The 12,691-nt window shown below is 40.5% G+C and overlaps 1 protein-coding gene across 1 annotated transcript in view; it reads left to right on the top strand.

Annotated features, from left to right (window-relative positions):
* Positions 1 to 12,691, top strand: part of PLXNC1 (plexin C1) — a 551,210-nt gene that overhangs the window by 144,965 nt on the left and 393,554 nt on the right. The window contains exons 6-9 of the mRNA XM_077265401.1: positions 3,291 to 3,456; positions 4,313 to 4,400; positions 4,550 to 4,649; positions 8,134 to 8,184. Coding sequence (XP_077121516.1) covers positions 3,291 to 3,456; positions 4,313 to 4,400; positions 4,550 to 4,649; positions 8,134 to 8,184 — 405 coding nt within the window. The remainder of the gene's footprint in view (positions 1 to 3,290; positions 3,457 to 4,312; positions 4,401 to 4,549; positions 4,650 to 8,133; positions 8,185 to 12,691) is intronic.

The following is a 12,691-nucleotide window of genomic DNA, read 5'->3' as shown; positions in this document are numbered from 1 at the left end:
ACGAGTTCATAGACACCTAATATGACTAGGTTATTTTTTACCTAAGTGGTGACCAAAAATTCCAAAGTTTGCTAAAAAAAAAAATAAATCGCACCATTTTCTGATACTCGTAGCGTCTCTATTTTTCATGATCTGGGGTCGGTTGAGGGCTTATTTTTTGCGTGCCAAGCTGACATTTTTAATGATAGCATTTTGGTGCAGATGCGTTCTTTTGATCGCCCGTCGCGGCGACCAAAAAAACGTAATTCTGGCGTTTCAAATTTTTTTCTCGCTACGCCGTTTAGCTATCAGGATAATGCTTTTTTTTATTGATAGATCGGGCGATTCTGAACGCGGCGATACCAAATATGTGTAAGTTTGATTTTTTTTATTGATTTATTTTGATTGGGGCGAAAGGGGGGTGATTTAAACTTTTATTTTTTTTTTTTTTTTTCACATTTTTTAAACTTTTTTTTTTACTTTTGCCATGCTTCAATAGCCTCCATGGGAGGCTAGAAGCAGGCACAGCGCGATCGCCTCTGCTACATAGCAGCGATCTGCTGTTCGCTGCTATGTAGCAGAAAATCAGGTGTGCTGTGAGCGCCGACCACAGGGTGGCGCTCAGAGCTGCCGGGGATCAGTAACCATAGAGGTCTCAAGGACCTCTATGGTTACTATTCTGAAGCATCGCCGACCTCCGATCATGTGACGGGGGTCGGCGATGCCATCATTTCCGGCCGCCCGGCCGGATGCGGTAGTTAAATGCCGCTGTCTGCGTTTGACAGCGGCATTTAACTAGTTAATAGGCGCGGACAGATCGCGATTCTGCCTGCGCCTATTACGGGCACATGTCAGCTGTTCAAAACAGCTGACATTTCCCGGCTTTGATGCGGGCTTACCGTCGGAGCCCGCATCAAAGCAGGGCTTCTGACCTCGGACGTACTATCCCGTCCGAGGTCAGAAAGGGGTTAATATATGTATATTTTGTAAAACAAATCATTATCCCTACCATAGGACCAAATTGCAGATATGTTATATATAACTTTGAGTACACAAAAAAAGTGACAATAACAAAGGACATCTCAATTAAACCTTTCTAGGTCTAATAAGGCTAATACTTATCACAATCATTCCAAGTAAGGGAAATATAAAAATGTGGGGATGACAATGGAGCATGCAGTGTAAAGGGGTTGAGAATGTAAGATGATTACTTATCTGGTGTGAAAGTTTATTACACTTTGAGGATTAAACTCATATATTGTTATTAGTGCCTTTGTAAGTAGCAGTACACAATAGCTGCCCACAGTTTTGAGACTGATACAAATTTTGGATTTAACCATTTGTTGCTACAGTGTTTTTACGTCTTTTACTGAGAAAATTCTATGGTTACTTAAGCACAATTATAAGTATTTAATAAATTTGCTATACTTTTATTTGCAAATACATCAAGTTTATGTAAAGACCCAATATTTACAGTGTTGCCCTTATTTTCCAAGACTTCTGCAATTACCCTCTGCAGCTGGATATCAACCTCTGGGCCAAATCCTGACTGATGACAACCTATTCTTGCCTAATCAGTGTTTGGATTTTAAATAGATAACCATTACTCAATGACATCATGGGGTCAAGGGTCATTGTAAGTAAAAAAATAAGATAAAGGCAAAAGTACATAACACATAATGCTAACAGGTGATGGTGTGCAATATAAACTAGAAATATAATAATATAAACATCCAGTGTCAAAATGAGAGAAAGAAAAGAAGGTTACACAATTACATCTCGTGGTCAAAGGTCAGTACTAATAGGGAAAAAGGAGATAATACCAAACAAAATAATAATTTATGTAAACTATGAATAACATATTAATAAGATAAACATACCCAGGCAGAATTTTTGCTTTCTTGGCCTTTTTTCAGAGAATATGAACGATAGCACCAAAACATTTTCTCCACTCATGGTTAGTGGTTGGGTGAAGCCATTTATTCTCAAAGACTGTGTTTTCTCTTTTTAAATCATAATTACAACCCAAAACATCCAAATGACCCTAATGAAAAAATTCTGCCGAGGTATGTAAACTTTTCAGCATAACTGTATTTATTAATAAAAGTATGACATGAAATTCTTAGAAATGTACTACAGTAACCATAGACACATCTGACTAAAAGATTTAAAAACACTGACACATCAATCTCTCGGAGAATGTGATAAACATGGCAACAATGACAAAATTCAAACTGCGGCTCTCTTTGCATATGTTAGGATGGTTGCTCGCTGATGAAACAGAGCTCAAGACTATCTCAACTGCCAAGAGGAGCTGCCGTCATAACCACCCATGTCTCTCTCAGCTGAGGAGCAGCGCTGATGTGAGATAGATTACAGCTTTTCACTGACTGAGCACAAGGTCAGCAGAAGAGGCATATATGCTCAGTCAGTGAAAAGATTTAAAGATTTGATTAATAAAAATGTGTTTTCATGGAAAACACAAAATTGTCTGGGTGACCCTAAACTTTTGATTGGTAGTGTACTTTATAATAATAAGATCACCCCTTAGCCTTTGTTTTTCCAAACTAAACAGCCCCAAGTGTAATAACCTATCTTGGTATTGCAGACCCCCCAGTCCTCTAATAACCTTGGTTGCTCTTCTCTGCACCCGCTCCAGTTCAGCTTTGTCTTTCTTATACACCGGAGACCAGAACTGTGCACAGTATTCTAAGTGTGGTCGAACTAGTGACTTGTATAGAGGTAAAATTATGTTCTCCTCATGAGCATCTATGCCTCTTTTAATGCATCCCATTATTTTATTCGCCTTTGCGGCAGCTGCCTGACACTGGCCACTAAATATGAGTTTGTCATCCACCCATACACCCAGGTCTTTTTCAGTGACAGTTTTGCCCAGTGTTTTACAATTAAGCACATAATAATTATACATCTTATTTCTTCTGCCCACGTGCATGACGATAGATTTATCCCCATTAAAGCTCATTTGCCATTTATCAGCCCAAGCTTCTAGTTTACATAAATCATCCTGTAATATTAAGGGGACGAATACTTATGCACACAGAAGTTTTTAGTTATTTTGCCCTATTTGTTGCTCGCTTCGCAAAAAAAAAAAAGAAAAACAAATATTCACAGTTGTAGGCATGTTCTTTATATGAACTGATGGAAACCCTCAAAAAAACAGTAAAATTATAGGTTGTGAGGTTGCAAAACAAGGAAAATTCCAAGAGGGATTAATACTTTCACAAGCCACTGAAGATCGAGCATTTTGTGTTTGTAATAGCATGTATTCTTATCACATTTTATTATTCTAGATTTCAATAAGCATTGAAAAAAACCCTTTACTGTTTGATGAAAATGCTCCCTGGAATTGTAAAATTATAAATAAAGGCAAAAGAGAAACTCTTTGCACAGGCAATAATGATGCTCCATCCTTGAACTGCTCCTGCCAGTTTTCTGCAGACCAGGCTTCCGTCACAGGTATATCAAGGTCTCTCTGTACTAACCGCCGCTCTACTACTTTCTATATGAGCCTATTTGCCTATCTGCTTATTTGGGAATATTTCAGCGTAGCAGTATTTCTGTGATCGGATGTGTTATTCCAAAGATATCCAGATATTTCTTACATGTAAATGAGTTGTTCAGGACAGGACTCCCTCCAAAGCTCATTTTAAATAATAGGGAGCGTTACCAGAGTGACATGTAATGACTGCTTTCTGCTCTCCTGAACTCTCTGCAGGGCTGTGTGTGATGATAACTAACACATCTGCAGGTTCCTCCAAGCTTCAGCTTCCATTTCACAAAGGGTTGTAATACAGCAGAGCTGTGAGAGCTGCAGCAAATGTATTTTGTAAGGAGACAAAGTTCAGTTTTACTGTTCTGTATTATTTACTTGTCTCACACTGGTGATGCTCTGTTTCATATAAAATAAGCTTTGCAGGCAGATTCTCAGGGAGATCAGTGTCCGGCCCATCTTAACAGCTAATTTACATATTAAAAAAATATTGCATCACAGATATCAAGGTATCATTTTATTCAGCTTCCTATGACTTCCATGTCCTTATAGATGACTTAGGTTGGTTAATATTGGGAGAAATCAAGTTTATAGGAGATAGACAATGTGCCAATGAACCTTGAGGGTCTGTTAACATTCTGATTTAGAACAGTTGCCTATAATAGACATTTCCAATGTTACGAAGAATATTTTAAGTGGTTACCCTAGTTTGTGCTAATGAACAGTACAAAATATAAATATGCAGACATACTGTAGATATAATACATAAATACAATAAAGTGATACACAATTTAATCATCATATATATATTTTTTATTTCAGCCACATTAACTGCTGAAGCACAGAGTAATAATCTGGCTCTCTTGGAACAATTCCAATTTCAGAAGTGCTCACAGTATTCAGAATTTAGGTATATGACTATTAGTGTGGGTATTGTATTTTAATAAATCTGAAATTTGTCATATCCAGTGCTTATTATTTTAAAATGGAAATGTAATGTTCCAAATGTAAATTACTGTGTCTACATATATATTATTAATCTGAGTTTGCCTCCATCAGATGCCTTGATTGCATATCAAGTGGTTGCGTGTGGTGCAAAACTACATCTAGCTGTACATCCCCAATGATTCAATGTGGAAATGAAGACTATGCAGATGAGGTAAGTGTTGTGACATTAACAAATGAACTAGTCCTGTTGGAAAACTATCAATAACAAATTACATTCGTTGTACAAAGTCTTCAATTAAACTAGCACCTTTAACTTAAAGGTAACCTGTCAGTTCCCCTACGCCTCCTATCTCATCACCTTAATTATAATTATGCCTATATTTAAATAAATGAAAACACATATATGTGCCCTATACAGTGACTTGCAGAAGTATTTACCTCATTTTCTTTTTACCTATTTTGTTACATTACAATCAGTGTTTAAATATTCTTGTAATCTGATTTGTGTGTGATGCATCACCACTAAATAGTCTAAGTTGGTGAAGGGAAGTGAGAAAAATATAGGCATAAATTAAATTTATAGGATCAAACATTTAAAAATTGACATGTGCATATATATTCACCCTTTTGCTATGAAGCCCCTAAAAATTTCTGGTTCAAGCAATTACCTTCATGAGTCATACGAAAAGAAATCCACCTACGTGCAATCTAAATGTCACATGGTCTTTCAGTATATAAATACCTTTTCTCAAAGGCCACAGAGGCTGCAACACCATTAAGCAAGAGGCACCACTAACCATACAACACCATGAAGATCAAGGAGATCTCCAAACAAGTCAGGGATAAAGTTGTTGAGAAGTACAAGTCAAGGTTGGGTTATATAAAAATATCCCAATCTCTGATGATCCCCCAGAGCACCATCAAATCCATTATCATCAAATTGAAAAAAACATAGTACCACAACAAACTTGCCAAGAGAGGGCCGTCCACCAAAACTCTCAGCCTGGGCAGGCTGGGAGGCTATCAATAAGAGAGGCAGTACACAGTCCAAAGGTAACCCTAAATGAGCTACAGAGTTCCCAAGCAGATATTGTAGTATCCGTCCATATGACCACAATAAGCCATACACTCCACAGAGGTGGCCTTTGTGGAAGAGTGGACAGAAAAAGCCTTTACTTTCACACAAAAATTGTAAGGCTCATTTTGAGTTTGCCAACAGACCTGTGGGAGACTTTAAAAATGTATAGAGGAAGGTATTGTGGTCAGATTAGACCAAAATTTTTTGGCCACCAAAGTAAATGTCTGGCTCCAAACCAAACACAGCTCATCCCAACAAGGACATAATCCCCACATTAAAATATTGTCGTGGCAGCATCATGCTGTGGGGATGTTTTTCACATGCAAGGACAGGAAAAATGGTCCAACTCGAGAAGAGGATGGATGGTGCGAAATACAGGATTATTCTTGAGCAAAACCTGTTTCAGTCTGTCAGTGATTTGAGACTGAGACAAAGGTTCACCTTCCAAGACAATGACCCAAAGCATACTGCTAAATCAAAACGTGAGTGGTTTAAGGGGAAAAGTGTAAATGCTTTGGAGTGGCCTAGACAAAGCCCATACCATTATCGAATTGAGAATTTGACTTGAAGATTGCTGTTCACAAGAGGTAACCATCTAAGTTAAAGAAGCTGGGGCAGTTTTGCCTTGAGGAATTGGCAAAAATCCCAATGGTAATCTATAGAAAGCTCATAGAGTCTTATCCAAAGCACCTTGCAGCTGTAATTGCTGCAAAAGGAGGCTCTACAAAGTACTGACTTTAAGTACTGACAATAAAATGAAAATCAAATGTTCACAGTTGTAGGCATGTTCTTTATATGAACTGATGCAAACCCCCAAAAAGTCAGTGAAATTGCAGGTTAAGAGGAAGCAAAACATGAAAAATGCCAAAAGGCATACTTTCTCAAGCCACTGTATTTGTTCCTAATGTTTAAAAAACAACTTGTAATGCTTACTTCTGCCCTGAAAATTAAACAAGACTAATTTGGTCGGGTGCTGGTTTCCCCCAAACTAGTCATACCTTGACTTTTTAATTACAACTCCCCTGTGATTAACATCAACCACACAAGCGATTTCATCATTGTTACACTACAAATGTCTTAGTTCTTTCTCCCTGGCATTTGCAGTGAAGCCTGGCACACAAATCCCAGCTTCATGTGCATTGTGTATGCCAAAGAAGGATACAAGCTAGAGGGGAGCAGGTAGGTTTGCCAGAAGTTCCTGGACAGTCCGTAAAAGTAGGGCACTTTTTTCCCCATGTCCGTAAAGAAAAAATTGATGTGCCCATAATTTTGGGGAGACTAGAGAAGCTTTCACAGATTTTTTATGACTGTCATTAGTATCAAAAACAAAAGGTATATGCACCCGCGCTATGTCCTATGTTACATTGAATAACCACTACTGATATAAATTACCTGTTTGTTAAGCAAGGTGCCCTAGTTGTTTTGTATTGAAGTAAGTCAGATCAAGGATAGTGTAGGAGCAAATTCTATTAAAAAGAGAGAGGGATATTTGTTATATCTGTGTTCAAATATTGTATTTAAGTATGTATATATATGTACACATATGTGACAGCACTTCACAGTAGGGAAAAAGAATCTGATTTGTGTGTCTAAGAGTGTCTCATACATGAGGAGGGAATGCGCTCAGATGTGAACCTGAAAAAAAGGGGGGGACCTTTATATCTCAATAGATACGTCGATGAATATGCAAGAATGGTGGCAGAGCAATAATAATGGCAGAGCAATAAGAGTACTTTGTACCTGTGATATAAGACTATATTAGACAAGCAAAGTCCGTGGATCCTAAACGGTGGTTACAAGGCAGTGGTTTATGAAACAAGGCTACTTATCTGTTGCACTTGTATTCATTTGTCGGTAATTGTAGATCTTCTGCGCCCACCTTCCCAGCCAGTGACGGGCGTTCGCGTGGGCGAGGATCCTTGCAGACTGTTCAGAAGGACCTTCACGTTGTTCGGGTCACGTGATCAGCGGTCACGTGGTGCCTCTGCGCGGAGGCTTCCGTCCTGCTCCTTCTGGGTCTGCAGCTGCCCAAGGTGCGTGCACTCCGAGCAGGTCTCCAGGCACTGTGCTCATCCTAAGCATTCCTTTTAATAGAATTTGCTCCTACAATATCCTTGATCTGACTTACTTCAATACAAAACAACTTGGGCACCAGCTCCACAACACAACAGCGCCGCTATTCTACACCCCCTTTTCTGTCATTACTATCATTATACAATTTACAGTGAATGCAGCTGATGTCTTAACAAAATTATGATCTATAGACATGTATTACTTATATGATTTATTATGGTTTTCCAATGTGTCTATAAAATATGTTGGCTGTCCTATACTCAAAATGCTATCAAGAAGTCACATTCAACTGAAAACGTCTCTGGCTTTGGCGCCCACTAATATAGTGATCAATATGCCCATGAACTTCTCATTACGCCACTGGTTCCTGCCTTCATTCTTGATTTTTGTCCAAATGATTAGTAAGCTATGTACCTTGCAGTATGATCAAAAAAGGCATGGGGGCTTAGCTTTGAGAGCTAATTATAGGTTATTTTCAATAATTTAACTAGAGTGTATTGAAAAATTTCAGAATGCCATCTTACTAAGCACTTTCTCTTCACAGGATAAATGCAGAGTGATTGAAGAAAAGGCAACACAGACATTTTCACCCAATGTAAGGAAACAATTCATAGATTTGCAGTTTAAACAATCAGATGGTTTTTTCACTGATTTTAGGTACATGACTTTACGATATAAAGCAGAATTTTTGAAAATGTGATTTAGATCTGTTATTTTATTGATATTAATTTAGATCAGTCAAAATAGTTCCTACTGGACAAAAAAGAAAGCAACAAAGTGATAATATTTTCCTGAAAAAGTTTGGCCAATAACCAATACGATTCATAGAAGTTGTTGATTAAGATAATCTATGAAATGGACATCTCTCTCTCTCTGTATATATATATATATATAAATGAATGTATGTGTGTATGTGTGTGTGTATCGATGATGATGTCATAATGGTTGCCATGGCGACGATGATATCATAAAGGTTGCCATGGCGACGATAATGTCATAATACGTTGCAATGGTGAGGTGACGGTTATGTCATAATAGTTGCCGCGGTGCTGATGATGTCATAATACGTTGCCATGGCAATGATGATGTCAGAATGGTTGCCATTGCGAAGATGATGTCATAATGGGTATATGGGCATGGAACTATGGGATGGAGGATGTGCATGATGGGTATATTGGCACGGGACTATGGGATGGAGGATGTGTATGATGGGTATATCGGCACGGGGATATGGGATGGAGGTTATGTATGATGGGTATATAGGCACAGGACTATGGGATGGAGGATAATCATTATAATTTCTTATAACTAACCACAGTTAGCTACTATGTCCGGGCAACGCCGGGCTCTTCAGCTGATTAAGAATAGTGATGATCGAGCACAAAAATACTTGGGTACTCGGTACTCTAATCCAGCAGGTCGGACGCTCAGACAAGCTCGACTCTAACTATGATAATTGAAGTCAATGGGAAAGTTAAGCATGTTTCCTGAAGACCTTACTCGATGGACTGGGGGGCAGGAAGATCCCTGAAATGGATAGAAATAGTGCTCAAATGGAAAGGGAAAAGCAAGGGAAAGATGACTGGATGCATCTCTGACTCTCAGGTCGCTGCTGGGAACAATGTTGTCAGAGTATTACGCAACTTTTACGGAACGACAATAAAGCATACAAAACCAAAGAAAAACAGGAAAAAATGTTAGGAAGAATTATTTTCTGTATAATTACTTGTATATTAGAATAACCAACCCCCTCCAATAAAACCTGCCTCCTCCACCACTTAGTAGCCAGGCCTTCTCTCATCATATTTCGCCTTCGCCCATGACTACAGTAGATAACATAGTAGAGGGGGATATAAAACTACTTAAACTGGTAGTCACTGGTAAATGTAATTTTAACACTTTACTATCTTATCTAGGCATGTGGTGTGTGACATAGTCAGATAAATCCTGTTTATTTTGTGAAGGAGAGACTCTGAAACTCACACAGCCTATGAGGACAATTCAAAGCCTGCCAAAAATTAGAAGAAAGATGGACTCTGATAGACCCTGTATAAAGGTACCTTCACACTAAACGATATCGCTAGCGATCCGTGACGTTGCAACGTCCTGGCTAGCGATATCGTTTAGTTTGACACGCAGCAGCGATCAGGATCCTGCTGTGATATCGCTGGTCGTTGAACAAAGTTCAGAACTTTATTTGGTCGTCAGACCGGCGTGTATCGTCGTGTTTGACACCAAAAGCAACGATACCAGCGATGTTTTACACTGGTAACCAGGGTAAACATCGGGTTACTAAGCGCAGGGCCGCGCTTAGTAACCCGATGTTTAACCTGGTTACCAGTGTAAAATGTAAAAAAAAAAACTACATACTCACCTTCGCGTCCCCCGGCGTCCGCTTCCCACACTGACTGAGCACCGTAAAGTGAAAGTACAGCACAGCGGTGACGTCACCGCTCTGCTGTTAGGGCCGGCGCTCAGTCAGTGCAGGAAGCGGACGCCGGGGGACGCGAATGTAAGTATGAAGTGTTTTTTTTTTTTACATTTTACGCTGGTAACCAGGGTAAACATCGGGTTACTAAGCGCGGCCCTGCGCTTAGTAACCCGATGTTTACCCTGGTTACCCGGGGACCTCGGCATCGTTGGTCGCTGGAGAGCGGTCTGTGTGACAGCTCTCCAGCGATCAAACAGCGACGCTGCAGCGATCTGCATCGTTGTTGCTATCGCTGCAGCGCCGCTTAACCCCTTCCCGACCTGTGACACAGCGTATGCGTCATGAAAGTCGGTGCTAATCCGACCTGTGACGCATATGCTGTGTCACAGAATGATCGCGTCCCTGCAGATCGGGTGAAAGGGTTAACTCCCATTTCACCCGATCTGCAGGGACAGGGGGAGTGGTACTTCAGCCCAGGGGGGGTGGCTTCACCCCCCCGTGGCTACGATCGCTCTGATTGGCTGTTAAAAGTGAAACAGCCAATCAGAGCGATTTGTAATATTTCACCTATGAAAATGGTGAAATATTACAATCCAGCCATGGCCGATGCTGCAATAGCATCTGCCATGGCTGGAGACCCCGATCGGTCGCTGCGGATTCGTATCAGTTTTCCATCACGTTTATAGTACCACGTAAACCTATGGAAAACCAAATCCGCTGTGCCCATGGTGCGGAAAATACAGCGCGGAAACGCTGCGTTGTATTTTCCGCAGCATGTCAATTCTTTGTGCGGATTCCGCAGCATTTTACACCTGCTCCATAATAGGAATCCGCAAGTGAAATCCACACAAAAAACACTGGAAATCCGCGGTAAATCCGCAGGTAAAGCGCAGTGCATTTTACCTGCAGATTTTTCAAAAACTGTGCGGAAAAATCCACACAAATCCGCAAGGTGAGCACATAGTCTTAGGGTTAGGGTTGGAATTAGGGGTAAGACTAGGGTTAGGGGTGTGTTGGGGTTAGAGTTGTGGTTAGGGTTGGGATTAGAGTTAGGGGTGTGTTGGGGTTAGTGTTGGAGTTAGAATTGAGGGGTTTCCACTTTTTAGGCACATCAGGCGGTCTCCAAACGCGACACGGCGCCACCATTGATTCCAGCCAATCTTGCGTTGAAAAAGTCAAATGGTGCTCTCTCCCTTCCGAGCCCTGACGTGTGCCCAAACAGTGGTTTACCCCCACATATTGGGTACCAGCGTACTCAGGAGAAACTGATCAACAACTTTTGGGGTCCAATTTCTCCTGTAACCCTTGGGAAAATAAAAAATTGCGGGCTAAAAAATTATTTTTGAGGAAAGAAAAATGATTTTTTATTTTCTTGGCTCTGCGTTATAAACTTCTGTGAAGCACTTGGGGGTTGAAAGTGCTCACCACACATCTAGATAAGTTCCCTTGGGGTCTAGTTTCCAAAATGGGGTCACTTGTGGGGGGTTTCTACTGTTTAGGCACATCAGGGGCTCTGCAAACGCAACGTGACGCCCGCAGAGCATTCCATCAAAGTCTGCATTTCAAAACATCACTACTTCACTTCCAAGCCCCGGCATGTGCCCAAACAGTGGTTTACCCCCACATATGGGGTATCAGCATACTCAGGAGAAACTGGACAACAACTCTTGGGGTCAAATTTCTCCTGTTACCCTTGGGAAAATAAAAAATTCTGGGCTAAAAAATTATTTTTGAGGAAAGAAAAATAATTTTTTATTTTCATGGCTCTGCGTTATAAACTTCTGTGAAGCACTTGGGGGTTCAAAGTGCTCACCACACATCTAGATTAGTTCCTTGGGAGGTCTAGTTTCCAAAATGGAGTCACTTATGGGGAAGCTCCAATGTTTAGGCACACAGGGGCTCTCCAAACGCGACATGGTGTCTGCTAATGATTGGAGCTAATTTTCCATTCAAAAAGCCAAATGGCGTGCCTTCCCTTCCAAGCCCTGCCGTGCACCAAAACAGTGGTTTACCCCCACATATGGGGTATCATCGTACTCAGGACAAACTGGACAACAACATTTGGGGTCCAATTTCTCCTGTTACCCTTGGGAAAATAAAAAATTCTGGGCTAAAAATCATTTTTGAGGAAAGAAAAATTATTTTTTATTTTCACGGCTCTGCGTTATAAACTTCTGTGAAGCACTTGTTGGTTTAAAGTGCTCACTATGCATCTAGATAAGTTCCTTGGGGGGTCTAGTTTCCAAAATGGGGTCACTTGTGGGGGAGCTCCAATGTTTAGGCACACAGGGGCTCTCCAAACGCGCCATGGTGTCCGCTAACGATTGGAGCTAATTTTCCATTCAAAAAGTCAAATGGGGCGCCTTCCTTTCCGAGCCTTGCCATGCGCCCAAACAGTGGTTTACCCCCACATATGAGGTATCGGCGTACTCAGGAGAAATTGCCCAACAAATTTTAGGATCCATTTTATCCTGTAGCCCATGTGAAAATTTAAAAATTGAGGCTAAAAGAATTTTTTTGTGAAAAAAAAGTACTTTTTCATTTTTACGGATCAATTTGTGAAGCACCTGAGGGTTTAAAGTGCACACTATGCATCTAGATAAGTTCCTTGGGGGGTCTCCTTTCCAAAATGGGGTCACTTGTGGGGAAGCTCCAATGTTTAGGCACACAG

This window comes from Ranitomeya variabilis, chromosome 5, assembly GCF_051348905.1.
Source record: "Ranitomeya variabilis isolate aRanVar5 chromosome 5, aRanVar5.hap1, whole genome shotgun sequence".
In the NCBI taxonomy this organism is placed as follows: domain Eukaryota; kingdom Metazoa; phylum Chordata; class Amphibia; order Anura; family Dendrobatidae; genus Ranitomeya; species Ranitomeya variabilis.
The sequence above is the reverse complement of the archived record's forward strand: the minus strand, read 5'-3'. Positions and strand labels throughout refer to the sequence as shown.